The following is a 13,777-nucleotide window of genomic DNA, read 5'->3' as shown; positions in this document are numbered from 1 at the left end:
ACCCCACTATTGTGCAAAAGGTGAACTACTGAGAGAAGACACAAAATGAAGCGTCTACACACAGAGCACAGCTGTATATAGTGCACAGACTACACAACAATTATATACACTGTGTTCCAAATTATTATGCAAATAATATTTTCTCAGATTTTCCCAAATTACCTATATGAATTGCAGTCATTGTAATTTTCCAGTCAAATAACTATTAGAGTACGATTGAAAGGTTTTTGTACAAACTGCCTATGATAACAGTATATTTTAAAAAAAAATAAAAAACTCAAACTGCACTCAAAATGCATGTTCCAAATTATTATGCACAGCAGAGTTTTCAACCTTTTCATTTTAATAAAGAACAAAAAAAATGGTCATTTTTGAAATTATAAGCATTAGCAGGTTATTACAAACTGAAATCAAACAGTTTTCAACTCAAAACTTTATTCTAGGTGATGTTACATTTGCACATAGGACCCCTTGTTCGAAAGGAGCTTCTGAACTCTCTCGTCCATTGCATTTGTCAGGTTTTGACAAATGCAAATTTAAACACCGCCTTGCTGAGTGGTCGCGGTCGGCGGTCGCGACCAATCAGTGATTTTGGCTCCAAATTTAAACAACGCTCTGCTGATTGCGCTCGGCTTGACCGCATATATATACTAGAATACCCGATACGTTAGAATCGGGCCACCATCTACTAATATTTATACTTGTGGATTTGCTGCGGTTCCATTAAAGTCAATGGGCGGGAAACGCTGCAGAAACGCACATAGAGTGGTACCCGGATTGGCTGGGGAGGGCGACTACTCCCATCATCCGACCACCAGTCCCGCTGATAATAGCGAGAGCGGCGCGGCTGAGGGGATCAGCAGTGTTCTCAGCCGAGTCGGGGCTGCGCGCTGTGTAAGAAAAAATAAAAAATCACTATCTTCACCTGTCTGACAGCTCCCGATGTCCTCCTGGTCCTTACAATGTCCCCGGTGACGTGTTCAGCCCGGAGGCCGGCGGTACACTGCTGGGAGAGTGCTCGCTTCCAGCAGTGTACTTTGCTGCGCTGCCAGGACCTGAGGTCACATGAGCTCTCAGCTGAAGATCAGCTCAGAGCTCACGTGACCTCACTTTACGGCACCGGTGCTGCGTGGGAACATTCTCAAGAATGTTCCCACATTCCACAGAGGCTGAGATAACCGGGCTGGGGCTGATCTTCTGATCTTCAGCTTATGAACCCAAGTGACCTCACTCTTGCAGCTGCAATGTATACTGGCAGTAGTGATTACACCCCTGTCAGTGTACATTGCTGTCTTCTACACCAGTGACATCAGTGATTGCTGATGTCACTGCTGTAGAATTGACCCGAATCGCCGAGGGACAATCTGGATTGCGTGATGATGGCGGACATGTGAGGGATATGGTTGTTTTTTATTTTTTTTACAGAAGATCGAGGGTTTCGGGGACTGAGCATATAATAAAAAAAATATTAAAACCGTGGGTATTTTTATTTCATTAAAATACTTTATTCTGGCCTTGTCTTTTATTTAATTTAAAAAGCAGTGAAAACTTTTTTTTATTTTACAAAGCGGTGAAAACTTTACTACACGGTTAGTAATGGGGGCGTCTTATAGACGCCCTCCATTACTAACCTGAGCTTCACGTCAGCCGCCAATACAAGGCTGACATGAACCCAGACCCCATTACCACACTCGCCACTGCTACAGGGCAGTGAGAAAAGCGGATGCGCCATTTCTGGGACTGCTGAGGGGTGATATTATTAGCCGCGGAGGGGACAGGATCCATGGCCCCTTCCTTGGCTATTAATATCAGCATGCAGCTGTCTGTATAGACTCTTCTGGTTAGAATTAATAGGGGGACCCTATGTCAATTTTTTTCTGGGATCCCACTGTAATCTAGCCAGTAAAGGCTAAGCAAACAGCTATAGGTTGTTATTAATAGCCAGGGAACATTGTTGGGCTAATGGCCCCTTCCCAAGCTACTAATATCAGCCTCCAGCGGCCGGCTTTCCCTTTGCTGGTTATAAAAATGACTCAGGAGCCCATGCCATAATTTTTTAAAAATTTTAGGCTCTGTGCCCATGATTCAGACTTTGCAGGGCTTTAGACACATATTCTTCCAAAACGTTGCATTCTTTTGAACGCAGGTAAATCCACATGTGTTCACTAAAATATGCGGATTTACCACATTTAATGCATTCTAGAGGTCACATTTCGGTTACGGAGACTAGCGTCTCTGCAAGAGAATTTGACATGCTGCGGTCCTGAAAGACGCGCCACATGACAATGTCCACGGGTGATACGCACACTCAGATACATGCATAGTGGACATGGGATTTCTAGAAATCCCATCCACTATCCTGTAACATCTCAACGCTGCAGGTTTCATCCTTTAAAAACACGCAGCGTCAAACCTGCAGCGGCTCCTGATCGTGGCCATATCCCCAAACTCACCCGCAGCATGTCAATTTCTGTAGCTAGTTTCTGCTGCAGATGTTAACCGATTGAAGTTTCATTTTATGCGGTGGATTCACATGTACCGACAACAAAAGTGCGGCAATAGAACACCGTGTTTTTGAGACAGAAAAAATATGCTACGTCATAGGCTAATGAAACAACTGTGAGCTGTTATTATAGTCAGGGAACATGTTTGACTAATGGCACCTTCCTAGGCTAAAAGTAGCAGCTTTCAGCTGCCCCAGAAATTACATGAATGGGAATGCTGATGAAAATTGGGTGAATTGGATTAGCTGACACCTAGCTCTTTTGTTTCGTGATGACACAATGTCAATCAGACCCTTTCATTACCAAACCTAAATAAAATAAAGTAAAGAATTAAATAAACACACAGACACAGAGTAAACACTTTATTTGAAATACAACAGACACATTATTTTAAGGGATTCTGTCACCCCCTGGGAGATATCAGACCTCTACTATGGGCATACAAGTTAAAGAAAAGAAAATCTATACATACCTGTATGGCCCATAGTAGAGGTTTGATTTCAGAGAAAAGTGCTTTCATCTACTTTGTTTTCCACAGGATTGGTGTCCCCCGGAAACGAATAAATCCCCATCTGTTTATTGTTCCCCAAAATATCCGCCTATATGCTTAGTTACCATATTATCCCACTGCCCTGCACGTCACAGGGACCTGTGATGAGCTCTGTTCTACCTCACTACTCGGGCATGCGCAAAATGCCGCTCACATAAGGCGCGCTTTGCTTCATCCTGGCCCCGTCTCGCCGTGCACTGTACCGCAGGGTTCCATTGTGCAGGCGTCGGGAATTGACAGTTACTGCATACGCAATAACAGTAAAGGAGACCCACTTTTTAATAATGGGAACAACAAAGCATAGCCGGTTGATGGCCCTCTAACAATAGTGAGGGCCGACTGTTGATCCTTTAAGGGCCGCTGCAGAGGACTCATAGCTTGGTCCTCGTACATGTTACTCCTGTTATAGCGCAATGGTTGCTTTACTCATGCTGGACAGTGATATAGTCTATACTGAAGAGTACAAGGGACAACGGGGAAGGGTGAACATTAGGTCCTTGCCCGTGAGAAGCCAGTTTTTCATACATACAATGCGGCTGCTAATAAGGTAAGTCATACAATTGACAGCCTTCCTCACTAAACTGTTTACAAACTTGCACAAAGACAACTTGCTGGACCTCCGGATCTGTGGGAAAAGAGCTTAGATCTGCCCCTGACTTGCCCCCTGAGCCGTGGGGCACCCGGAACCGGGCTTTAGTGCGATGATGGGGGTAGTAGTGGCAACCCCATCCCGTGGCTCAGGGTGGTCAGACCAAATGCTGTGGCAGTCTATTTGTAGAGTTATGAATGTCCGACTACGCCACCCGTGGGTTGCGGTCAGGGATGACCGCCACTGCAAGGCAGACCGCTGATGCTAGTGTGCAGCACAGGGATAGGATAACTCCCAACGGGAAGAGTGTAGCCTCAGGGAAGCGTATGTGAATGCTGGTGGTGATAGTGCAGGCCGCAATAATAAGAGTTCAGAATCCGCTTCAAACAGTCCAGGGTCTTTATTGTAGGTATTACTAATGACCCGACAGGAGTACCGGGTAGGAATGGGCCTGGGTGTCTGAGAGCATTCGGGCGAGCCCCACTGGTCAGGGTGAGTGTGAAGGCCTACCGTTCTCACTCTGCCCTTGCTGACTATCCCCCTTTTCGTGGTGTAATAGCCCACGTCCCTGAGCTGGCCATGTACTTCGCCTGTATGGCTTGCGACTCGGGCCTTGGGTACCTTTTGCTTCCTCGTGCTGTACCGGTCCCTCTGTGTGGCGGAGCCTCCAGGCTTCTTAGGCCAAGGGACCTGAAATCCCTCGCGGGTTGGTTCTCTGCTGCTGGGCTTGCAACCCTGACAGCCTCGGACCCCAATGTCCGTTGGTGTAGTTCTCTCATCCAGAACCGGCTCTCGTCGCCTCTGTCCCTGGCTCGCAGCTTCTCCTCTGCCTCACGGACTCCTTGGCTACAGCTGAACTGTCCCTCCTTCTCTGGGACTAGTCTCAGTCCTGAGCTAGGTCGTCCAGTTCTCTCTAACCCTGCCCTCAGTTCCAGCTTTTATAAGGGCAGCCAGCTCCACCTACTGGCCTGGGACAGGAGGTGCTGTATGCTAATTGTCCCTGACCAGGGAACCTAACTCCTGCTCTCAGACACAGCCTATAATATTTGTGGCATCCAGGCCTGGGGTGACACACCCCGATCACCTGAGGATAACAAGGTCCTAATTCTAGAAGAGCGAACTTTTAAAAATCTGACTTATTTTGGGAGTGGGTTCTATGAGCGCCATTCAATCCTCAAGTAGGGGATGGCGGGAGAGGGGTTAATTCCATTCAGTGCCGTTATCTGTATATTCAGCAGTGATCTGATGCTTCTACTCCGCTCCATCTACACATCCAGGAGGCTCCCCATTCACCCACTAATCTACATTGATACCCTGTGGTGTTCGCTCCGATCCAACTGAGGAGAAGTCTCACAGGTTCTACAAGGAGCCTGATGTGAGCGTCGCGGGGTCTGGGGAAGACCCCGCTTCTGTAAAGCATGTGTAAGTGCGGAGTGGGGATCAACAAAACACACGGCTACTAGAGTTAAACAGTGGCAGAAATACTTGTATCCGGTATTGATCGGCGCCTGAGGATGTCTGTCTGTCATTGGCTGATCACAGATCCGTTGGCTGTTTTCAATTTCCCGCTCAATCGTTCTTTGTCTTTTGTCATATTACCGGCTCCTCTGCTTGTAGGGAGAACGCTATCTGGTCTGGGGGAAGCTCTACCCCACTGTACGGCGCAGAGCCGCTTACCCCAATCACAGTGATCGTAGAGAGAAGGGTGGGCCTCAATTATTAATTATTTTCGGGTTAACAATCTTCACCATCATTCAAGGTTTTCTCCGAGCAGCACTCGGAACATCGCTATTGATGGGAGCAGGAATGTACCTTGTATTACAGAAAGCGGATACTGCTTCCATAACTCGGGAGATCTACAGATTCCTGTATTGGACGTAATCGGTGATTGACTAGAAATCATTCCAACCGCAAGAAACTATTAACCCTTCAGTGCCAGTATTCTCAGAGCTCCTTGTGAACAATGACTGAGTATTTTAATTCCTATTAAACAGAGTATAAATCTCGCACTGACATTCACAGAAGCACAGGGATTATTACTCGCCAGCAGGAAATTGTAGCCTCACTTAGAAGATGTGGTGGCTCTGAAAAGAGCCTTTGGATTGTCAGGATGGAGCAGAGAACACAATTAACCTCCGAAGCCGTAGAGAGTGCGGCCCTGGCGCTTGAGCGCGTACACCACGTCCATAGCGGTGACGGTCTTCCTCTTGGCGTGCTCGGTGTAGGTGACGGCGTCACGGATCACGTTCTCCAGGAAGACTTTCAGGACACCGCGAGTCTCTTCATAGATGAGGCCGGAGATGCGCTTGACGCCTCCTCTGCGAGCAAGACGGCGGATGGCAGGCTTGGTGATGCCCTGGATATTATCACGGAGCACCTTCCTGTGCCGCTTGGCACCGCCCTTCCCGAGACCTTTCCCTCCTTTACCGCGACCAGACATCTTCCAAATAGTCAGCAGAAAACTGTGACTAAACCGCACGGACTCTTCTTTTATATAGCGTCTGGGTGGACCGGAGAGAAGACTGCAGAGATGACGCGTTTCCAGGGCGGGTCTTACAGAATCAACATTAGCTCCTCCTACCTCTGCTGATTGGCTGAACACTGAACTGTTGGGGAGTTTGAATTTCCTGCTCATTGTGCAGTTTCTCTATAACGGCACTGACAGTGATTAACCCCCACTTCCATCATACCAGCATATTCGTAACATGCTATTCACTAATGTCCAGGAAGGGTCATTTCCGCACCTTACTACTCCCCTCATCATCCCGCGGTCAGCAGCACTGCTCCGATACTGACACCAGCTCATAAGCCGGGAATCCCCTCAGTTTGGCTTACAGAGGGTCTCTTCCTGCAAGCGATAATGGCAGGACAGTACTGTTATCAATTGGGAACAGAATTATTCCTGTAGAAGATAATGACAACAGCTCAGATTGGTCAAATAAAAAAGGAACCGTATAAGTAACATAATCACTGAGCAGCTGATTGATTCTCATTCCAGTGGTCCCATATCCAATGGAGAATACACTGTGATCTGGAAGGTGATTACATGAATGTGGTCAGTGGAGTTTATCTATAGACCGGACACTTCTCTTCACAGCAGAAGTAGTAACACAATTACATGTAGAAGCTGCGGAAACTACAAGGAGCGGGAAATTCAAACTCCCTAACGTCCTGTGTTCAGCCAATCAGCAGAGGAAGGGGAGGAGCTAATGTTAAGAATTACCGAATAGGAAGTTCCCGCTCAGGGGCTGATGGCTTTTTCTCTTCTTTGTCCTTCTGGATCACGTAGTTTCAGGACTCTCGGAAATCAGGAAATTTGCTTGTGTTGAGCGATCAATGGTCTCTTGGTTCCATACAGGAATCTTGTTTTCCAGGATCCAGGGAACAGTATCCGCTTTCTATAAACACAAAGTGCAGAACTGATTCTAACAATGGTGACTCCATCACACCAGCAATATTCCGAGTGCCGGGAATATAAAGAAACGAGATACTGCAGTTTACAGAGAACTTTGAAAGAAGGAGGTGGGGATTTTATAAAATGTAGGTTAATATTATCTAGATAAACCTACTACAGAGCTGCAGAGGATATTAGTCTCTTAATCCTGATGCGTTTTCAGGATCAGACCCGTGCGGCTGATAGGAGTCAGCGAGTGTTCACAGGAGATAGCGCTGGATAATGGACGTCCTATAATGATCGCATCATATACACCAAGAAATCTGCGCATGCTTTCTAGATTCTTTCACAACACAGTCCAGACTCCAAATAGATTATATAAAGCTGACATTCAATAATCAGGGTAGAGAAGCAGATGTGAGGGATCAGCTCGTTATTATGGAGGATTTGGTGGCTCTGAAAAGAGCCTTTGTGTTATAGTCAGACGTGTAGGACGGATCTAAGCTCTCTCCCCACGGATCCGGCGGGCCAGCTGGATGTCTTTGGGCATGATGGTGACCCTCTTAGCGTGGATCGCGCACAGATTTGTGTCCTCAAACAGCCCCACCAGATAAGCCTCGCTGGCCTCCTGCAGGGCCATGACGGCCGAGCTCTGGAAGCGGAGATCGGTCTTGAAATCCTGGGCGATTTCTCTCACCAGGCGCTGGAAGGGAAGCTTACGGATCAGCAGCTCGGTGGACTTCTGGTAACGGCGGATCTCACGGAGAGCGACTGTCCCTGGCCGGTAGCGGTGAGGCTTCTTCACTCCGCCAGTGGCGGGAGCGCTTTTCCTGGCGGCCTTAGTGGCCAGCTGCTTGCGGGGAGCTTTCCCTCCGGTGGATTTACGAGCGGTCTGCTTAGTTCTGGCCATAGCTCTGTATAGAGGAGAACAGAAGTGATGAGAGGAGCGGAGAGAGCGGGATATTTATACTCCTCTGCTCCTGTTAGCGCGTCATGTGAACACGCCCCCTACAATTCTATTGGCTAGTTCATAAATTAACATGAGCCGCCAAAACACGTGCGATGTCTGCGACCAAACATTATTCACGAAATCAACCCAACACCCAGTAATCCCGCCCTCATAAAGAGGGGCAGGGTCTCTGTTCACACTCTTTTCTGGCTGCGGATACTGGCACAGGGTCACACCATGTCTACATGCGGCTTCTACAGCAAGAGCCGCAGTCGTCACTGTTCTATGTCACCAGTACACGGAGCTGTACAGGCTCTAATCTATCATCAGTCAAATCACTGGTTCTCCAATTCTCACATCGAAGTAATAACCGCACACTAATCCTTTCACTAATAAAGACGCAGATTACAAGTGGTGATTGATTAGGATGATGTAGATTTCTGTAGGACATCGGCCCCTTCCCTCCATTGATTACACTGATCGGTCACCTGCACTGGTGTGATCGGGACACAGCGCAGCTCTATGCGGAGATGTGGGGAAAAGCTTATTCATTATAACACTGGAGCCGCTCCCTGTACACACTATAATCTAGAAGCGGCAGCATATAAGGGCACTGATCATACAGATCTGCCGGGGACAAGGTGGTGGCACTGATCATACAGCTCTGCAGGGGACAAGGTGGTGGCACTGATCATACAGCTCTGCAGGGGACAAGGTGGTGGCGCTGATCATACAGCTCTGCAGGGGACAAGGTGGTGGTACTGATCATACAGCTCAGCCGGGGACAAGGTGATGGCACTGATCATACAGCTCTGCCAGGGACAAGGTGGTGGCACTGATCATACAGCTCAGCCGAGGACAAGGTGGTGGCACTGATCACACAGCTCTACAAGGAACAAGGTGGTGGCACTGGTCACAGCTCTGCCAGGGAAAAGGTGGTGGCACTGATCATACAGCTCTGCAGGGTACAAGGTGGTGGCACTGATCATACAGCTCTGAAGGGGACAAGGTGGTGGCACTGATCATACAGCTCTGCCGGGGACAAGGTGGGGGCACTGATCATACAGCTCTGCCGGGGACAAGGTGGGGGCACTGATCATACAGCTCTGCAGGGTACAAGGTGGTGGCATTGATAATATAGCTCTGCCGGGACAAGATGATGGCACTGATCATACAGCTCTGCAGGGTACAAGGTGGTGGCACTGATCATACAGCTATGAAGGGGACAAGATGATGGCACTGATCATACAGCTCTGCAGGGAACAAGGTGGTGGATCTGAAAAGAGCCTTTGTGGGGTAATAACAGGGCGGCTTTGGATTATTTCTTAGCTGCGGGCTTCTTGGCTTTAGCTGCCTTCTTAGCAGGACTCTTGGCAGCTTTGGGTTTAGCAGCTTTCTTAGCCGGACTCTTCGTCACCTTCTTGGGCTTCGGAGCGGCCTTTGGCTTCTTGGGGCTCTTGGCCGCCTTCTTGGCTGCTGCTGCGGGCTTCTTGGCCTTTTTCGGGCTCTTCTTGGCCGCGGTCGGAGCCTTCTTGGGCTTCTTCGGAGACTTGGCGGCTTTCTTGGCTGCAGCAGGCTTCTTGGGCTTGGCCGCAGCTGCTGACTTCTTCCTGGCCGCTTTGTCCTTAGTCTCCTGCTGCTTCTTGTTCAGCTTGAAGGACCCGGAGGCGCCGCTGCCCTTCACCTGGAGGAGGGCGCCCTTGGTGACCAGAGACTTGACGGCCAGCTTCAGGCGGCTGTTGTTCTTCTCTACATCGTATCCTCCGGCAGACAGAGCCTTCTTCGGGGCGGCCAGAGACACCCCACTGCGCTCCTTAGAGGCGGACACGGCTTTCACGATCAGATCGGAGACGCTGGGACCGGAGGGCTTCTTGCTTTTTTTGACGTCCCCGGCGGCGGATTTCTTCGGCTGCTTCTTGGATTTGGCGGCCGGTTCCGCGGGAGGGGGAGCGGCGGCTGGTGCGGTCTCTGCCATCGTGTGCTGCGGAACTACAACAAACCACTGAGGCCGGAGCTGGAGGCGCCTGTTATATGTACAGGCTTACTGCGCACTGATTGGCTGCTGAGCTGCATCGTCCTGAGCATCTATTGGCTGACACTGAGCACAGGCCCCGCCTCCTTCTAGCTGATCCCGAGTGGAGCTCCGCTCTCCCCTTGTGCTTCCCTGCCCGGGATAAAAGCCCTTTTCCAGGATCTCAGCAGTCAGATACTCCAGCACAGCGGCCAGATAGACCGGAGCGCCGGCGCCGACTCTCTCGGCATAATTGCCCTTGCGGAGAAGCCTGTGCACACGGCCGACTGGGAACTGGAGTCCTGCCCAGGATGAGCGGGTCTTTGCCTTAGCACGGACTTTGCCTCCTTGTTTGCCGCGTCCAGACATCGCTGTAATCTTCTCCAAAAAGTGGAAAGCACAGAAAGAAATATACTCTCTTGTGATGCCGGTTCTGTCTCCTCAGTCGCTTTTTATCCACCGCTGCCCCGACCTCCTACCTTATCATTGGATGGATCTGAAGCCGCCAATGTGAAGCAGACTTGTGGAAACACCAATAAGACGCAGCCTACACAGGTCACGTGACTTTTTGTTCATGAGTTTGAAGTTCCCGCTCAGCGGCTGATGGCTTTTCTGTTCTTTGTCTCCATATAACACAAGGTTCTATGACCGACCTATATCGGGAAAGCAGCTTGTGTTCAGCGATCATTGGTCGTTTACATCCCATACATTAGTCTGGAGATTTTAGTTGAGCAGTCTCCGCTTTCTGTAATACAAGACCCGGGGTCAGGGATGCTTCGGTTTCCTTTCATGGATATAAAGAGTGAATAAGCCATCAGCTGGCTATGCTTTGTTGTTCCCATTATTAAAGAGTGGGTCTCCTATACTGTTATTGCGTATGCAGTAACTATCACTTCCCGGTGCCTGCGCAATGGAACCCTGCGGCGCAGTGCAGAGAGGGACGGCGCCAGGATGAAGCAAAGCGCGCCTTATGTGAGCGGCACTTTGCTCATGCCCGAGAAGTGAGGTAGAACAGAGCACATCACAGGGCCGTGTGACGTGTAGGGCAGTGGGGTAATAAGGTAACTAACCATATAGGCGGATATTTTGGGGAACAATATACAGTTAGGTGGGGATTTATTGGCATTCGGGGGATGCCAAGCCTGTGGAAAATAGAGTAGATGAAAACACTTTTCTCTGCAATCAAGCCTCTACTATGAGCCATACAGGTATGTATAGATTTTCTTTTCTACAACCTGTATGCCCATAGTAGAGGTCTGATATCTCCCAGGGGGTGGCAGATTCCCTTAACAGAATGTGTCTGTTGTATTTCAAATAAAGTGTTTACTCTGTGTCTGTGTGTTTATTTAACTCTTTACTTTACTTTATTTAGGCTTGGTAATGACAGGGTCTGATTGACATTTTGTCATCACCAAACAAAAGAGCTAGGTGTAAGCTAATCCAATTCACCCAATTTTCATCAGCATTCCCATTCATGTAATTTCTGGGGCATCTGAAAGCTGTTTTAATATTTTTTTTTATTATATGCTCAATCCCCGAAGCCCTATCTTTTGTAAAATAACTAAAAATAAAAAACAACCATATCCCTCACATGTCCGCTATCATGACGCAATCCAGATTGTCCCTCGGCGATCCGGGTCACATCTACAGCAGTGACTTCAGCAATCACTGATGTCACTGCTGTAGAAGACAGCAATGTACACTGACAGGGGTGTAATCACTACTGCCAGTATACATTGCAGCTGCAAGAGTGAGGTCACTTGGGTTCATAAGCTGAAGATCAGCTGATCAGCCTCGGTGATCTCAGACTCAGTGGAATGTGGGAACACTAGTGATGAGCGACCATGCTTGCCACTGCTCGGTACTCGCCGAGCATCTCAGTACTCGAGATGCTGGGAGCTCGCCGAATACTGCATGTTTGGCGCTATTTAGAGCACCAATCATACAGGGATTGTCTACCACTCACTGTAATGTCACAGCCTTGGTAGATGTGGCATTACCCGACAATTTAGAACAGAAAGAATAGAGCATCACACATAGATTAGACAGATAGAAACATGTGAGTCACATCTACTATATAATTGTCTTATCCCATCTGTCTGTCTATCTGTCTGTCTGTCTTTCTGTTTGTCTGTCCTGGAAATCCCGCGTCGCTCATTGGTCCGGCAGCGGGCAATCAGCGCCGCGGGATTTCTGAAAAAAGATGGCGGCCGTTAGCGGCTCATCTGGCGGACGGAGGTCAGCGGCGATGCAGCGGGGAGATGAGCGGCGCTAGCAGCACAACTACCCCGACCGGCGCCGCTGACCTCCATGCGGCTAACGTCGGAAGATCAGCGGCTTGGCCCGTTGATCTCCCGACAGCAAGTGTGAACGGAGGACCGGGGAGCGGTGCCGCCGGTCGGGACGCTTCTGCTGCGAGCAGTCGCTCATCTCCCGGCTTCTCGCAGCAGATGGAGCCTCACAGGCAGCGGCGCTCCCCGGTCCTCGCTAATACGGAGCCGCACAAGCAGCGCCGCTCCCGGGCTCACACTAATACGACGCTGATTGGTCGCAGTGGCCATACGCGACCAATCAGCGAGATGGGCGGCAAATTTAAACGCCGCTCTGCTGATTGGTCGCGGTGGCCGGGAGTGACCAATGAGCGAGATGGGCGGCAAATTTAAACGCCGCTCTGCTGATTGGTCGCGGTGGCCGGGAGTGACCAATGAGCGAGATGGGCGGCAAATTTAAACACCGCTCTGCTGATTGGTCACGGTGGCCGGCCGACCGCGACCAATCAGCGAGATGGGCGGCAAATTTAAACGCCCCACTGCTGATTGGTCGCGGTGGCCGGCCGCGACCAATCAGCGAGATGGGCGGCAAATTTAAACGCCGCTCTGCTGATTGGTCGCGGTGGCTGCAGCGACCAATCAGCGAGATGGGAGGCAAATTTAAACACCGCTGTGCTGATTGGTTGCGGTGGCCGGCCGTGACCAATTAGCGAGATGGGCGGCAAATTTAAACGCCGCTGTGCTGATTGGTCGCGGCCGGCCACCGCGACCAATCAGCGAGATGGCCGGGAAATTTAAACGCCGCTCTGCTGATTAATCGCGGCCGGCCACAACGACCAATGAGCGAGATGGGCGGCAAATTTAAACGCCGTTCTGCTGATTGGTCGCGGTGGCCGGCCGCGACCAATCAGCGAGATGGGCGGCAAATTTAAACGCCGCTGTGCTGATTAATCGCGGCCGGCCACCGCGACCAATCAGCGAGATGGGCGGCAAATTTAAACGCCGCTCTGATGATTAATCGCGGCCGGCCACCGCGACCAATCAGCGAGATGGGCGGCAAATTTAAACGCCGCTGTGCTGATTGGTCGCGGTGGCCGGCCGCGACCAATCAGCAAGATGTCTGGCAAATTTAAACGCCGCTCTGCTGATTGGTAGCGGTGGCCGGCTGCAATTAATCAGCGAGATGGGCGGCAAATTTAAACGCCACTCTGCTCATTGGTCGCGGCCGGCCACCGCGACCAATCAGCGATATCGGCGGCAAATTTAAACGCCGCTCTGCTGATTGGTCGCGGTGACCGCGACCAATCAGCGATATGGGCGGCACATTTAAACGCCGCTCTGCTGATTGGTCGCGGTGGCCGGCCGTCCGCGACCAATCAGCGAGATAGGCGCCAAATTTAAACAACGCTCTGCTGATTGGTCGCGGCTGCCAGCCGCGGCCAATCAGCGAGATTGGCGCCAAATTTAAACAACGCTCTGCTGATTGGTCGCTGACGCCAGACGCGACCAA

At 50.1% G+C, this 13,777-nt stretch overlaps 3 protein-coding genes across 3 annotated transcripts; all 3 read right to left on the bottom strand.

Annotated features, from left to right (window-relative positions):
- Positions 1 to 5,771: 5,771 nt before the first annotated feature.
- Positions 5,772 to 6,083, bottom strand: LOC141161394 (histone H4). The gene has a single exon (XM_073646204.1). The coding sequence runs from the start codon at positions 6,081 to 6,083 to the stop codon at positions 5,772 to 5,774; it is 312 nt and encodes a 103-aa protein (XP_073502305.1).
- A 1,453-nt stretch (positions 6,084 to 7,536) lies between these two features.
- On the bottom strand, positions 7,537 to 7,947 carry LOC141161393 (histone H3). The gene has a single exon (XM_073646203.1). The coding sequence runs from the start codon at positions 7,945 to 7,947 to the stop codon at positions 7,537 to 7,539; it is 411 nt and encodes a 136-aa protein (XP_073502304.1).
- Positions 7,948 to 9,304: 1,357 nt separating this feature from the next.
- LOC141161152 (histone H1.10-like) lies at positions 9,305 to 9,961 on the bottom strand. The gene has a single exon (XM_073645922.1). It carries the CDS (start codon positions 9,959 to 9,961, stop codon positions 9,305 to 9,307), a length of 657 nt encoding a protein of 218 aa, XP_073502023.1.
- Positions 9,962 to 13,777: the final 3,816 nt, after the last annotated feature.

Source organism: Phyllobates terribilis, unplaced genomic scaffold (genome assembly GCF_046119375.1).
Source record: "Phyllobates terribilis strain yellow unplaced genomic scaffold, ASM4611937v1 Scaffold_9__5_contigs__length_417890890, whole genome shotgun sequence".
NCBI classification, from domain to species: domain Eukaryota; kingdom Metazoa; phylum Chordata; class Amphibia; order Anura; family Dendrobatidae; genus Phyllobates; species Phyllobates terribilis.
Note: the sequence above shows the minus strand (reverse complement) of the source record. Positions and strands in the feature narration are given on the sequence as shown.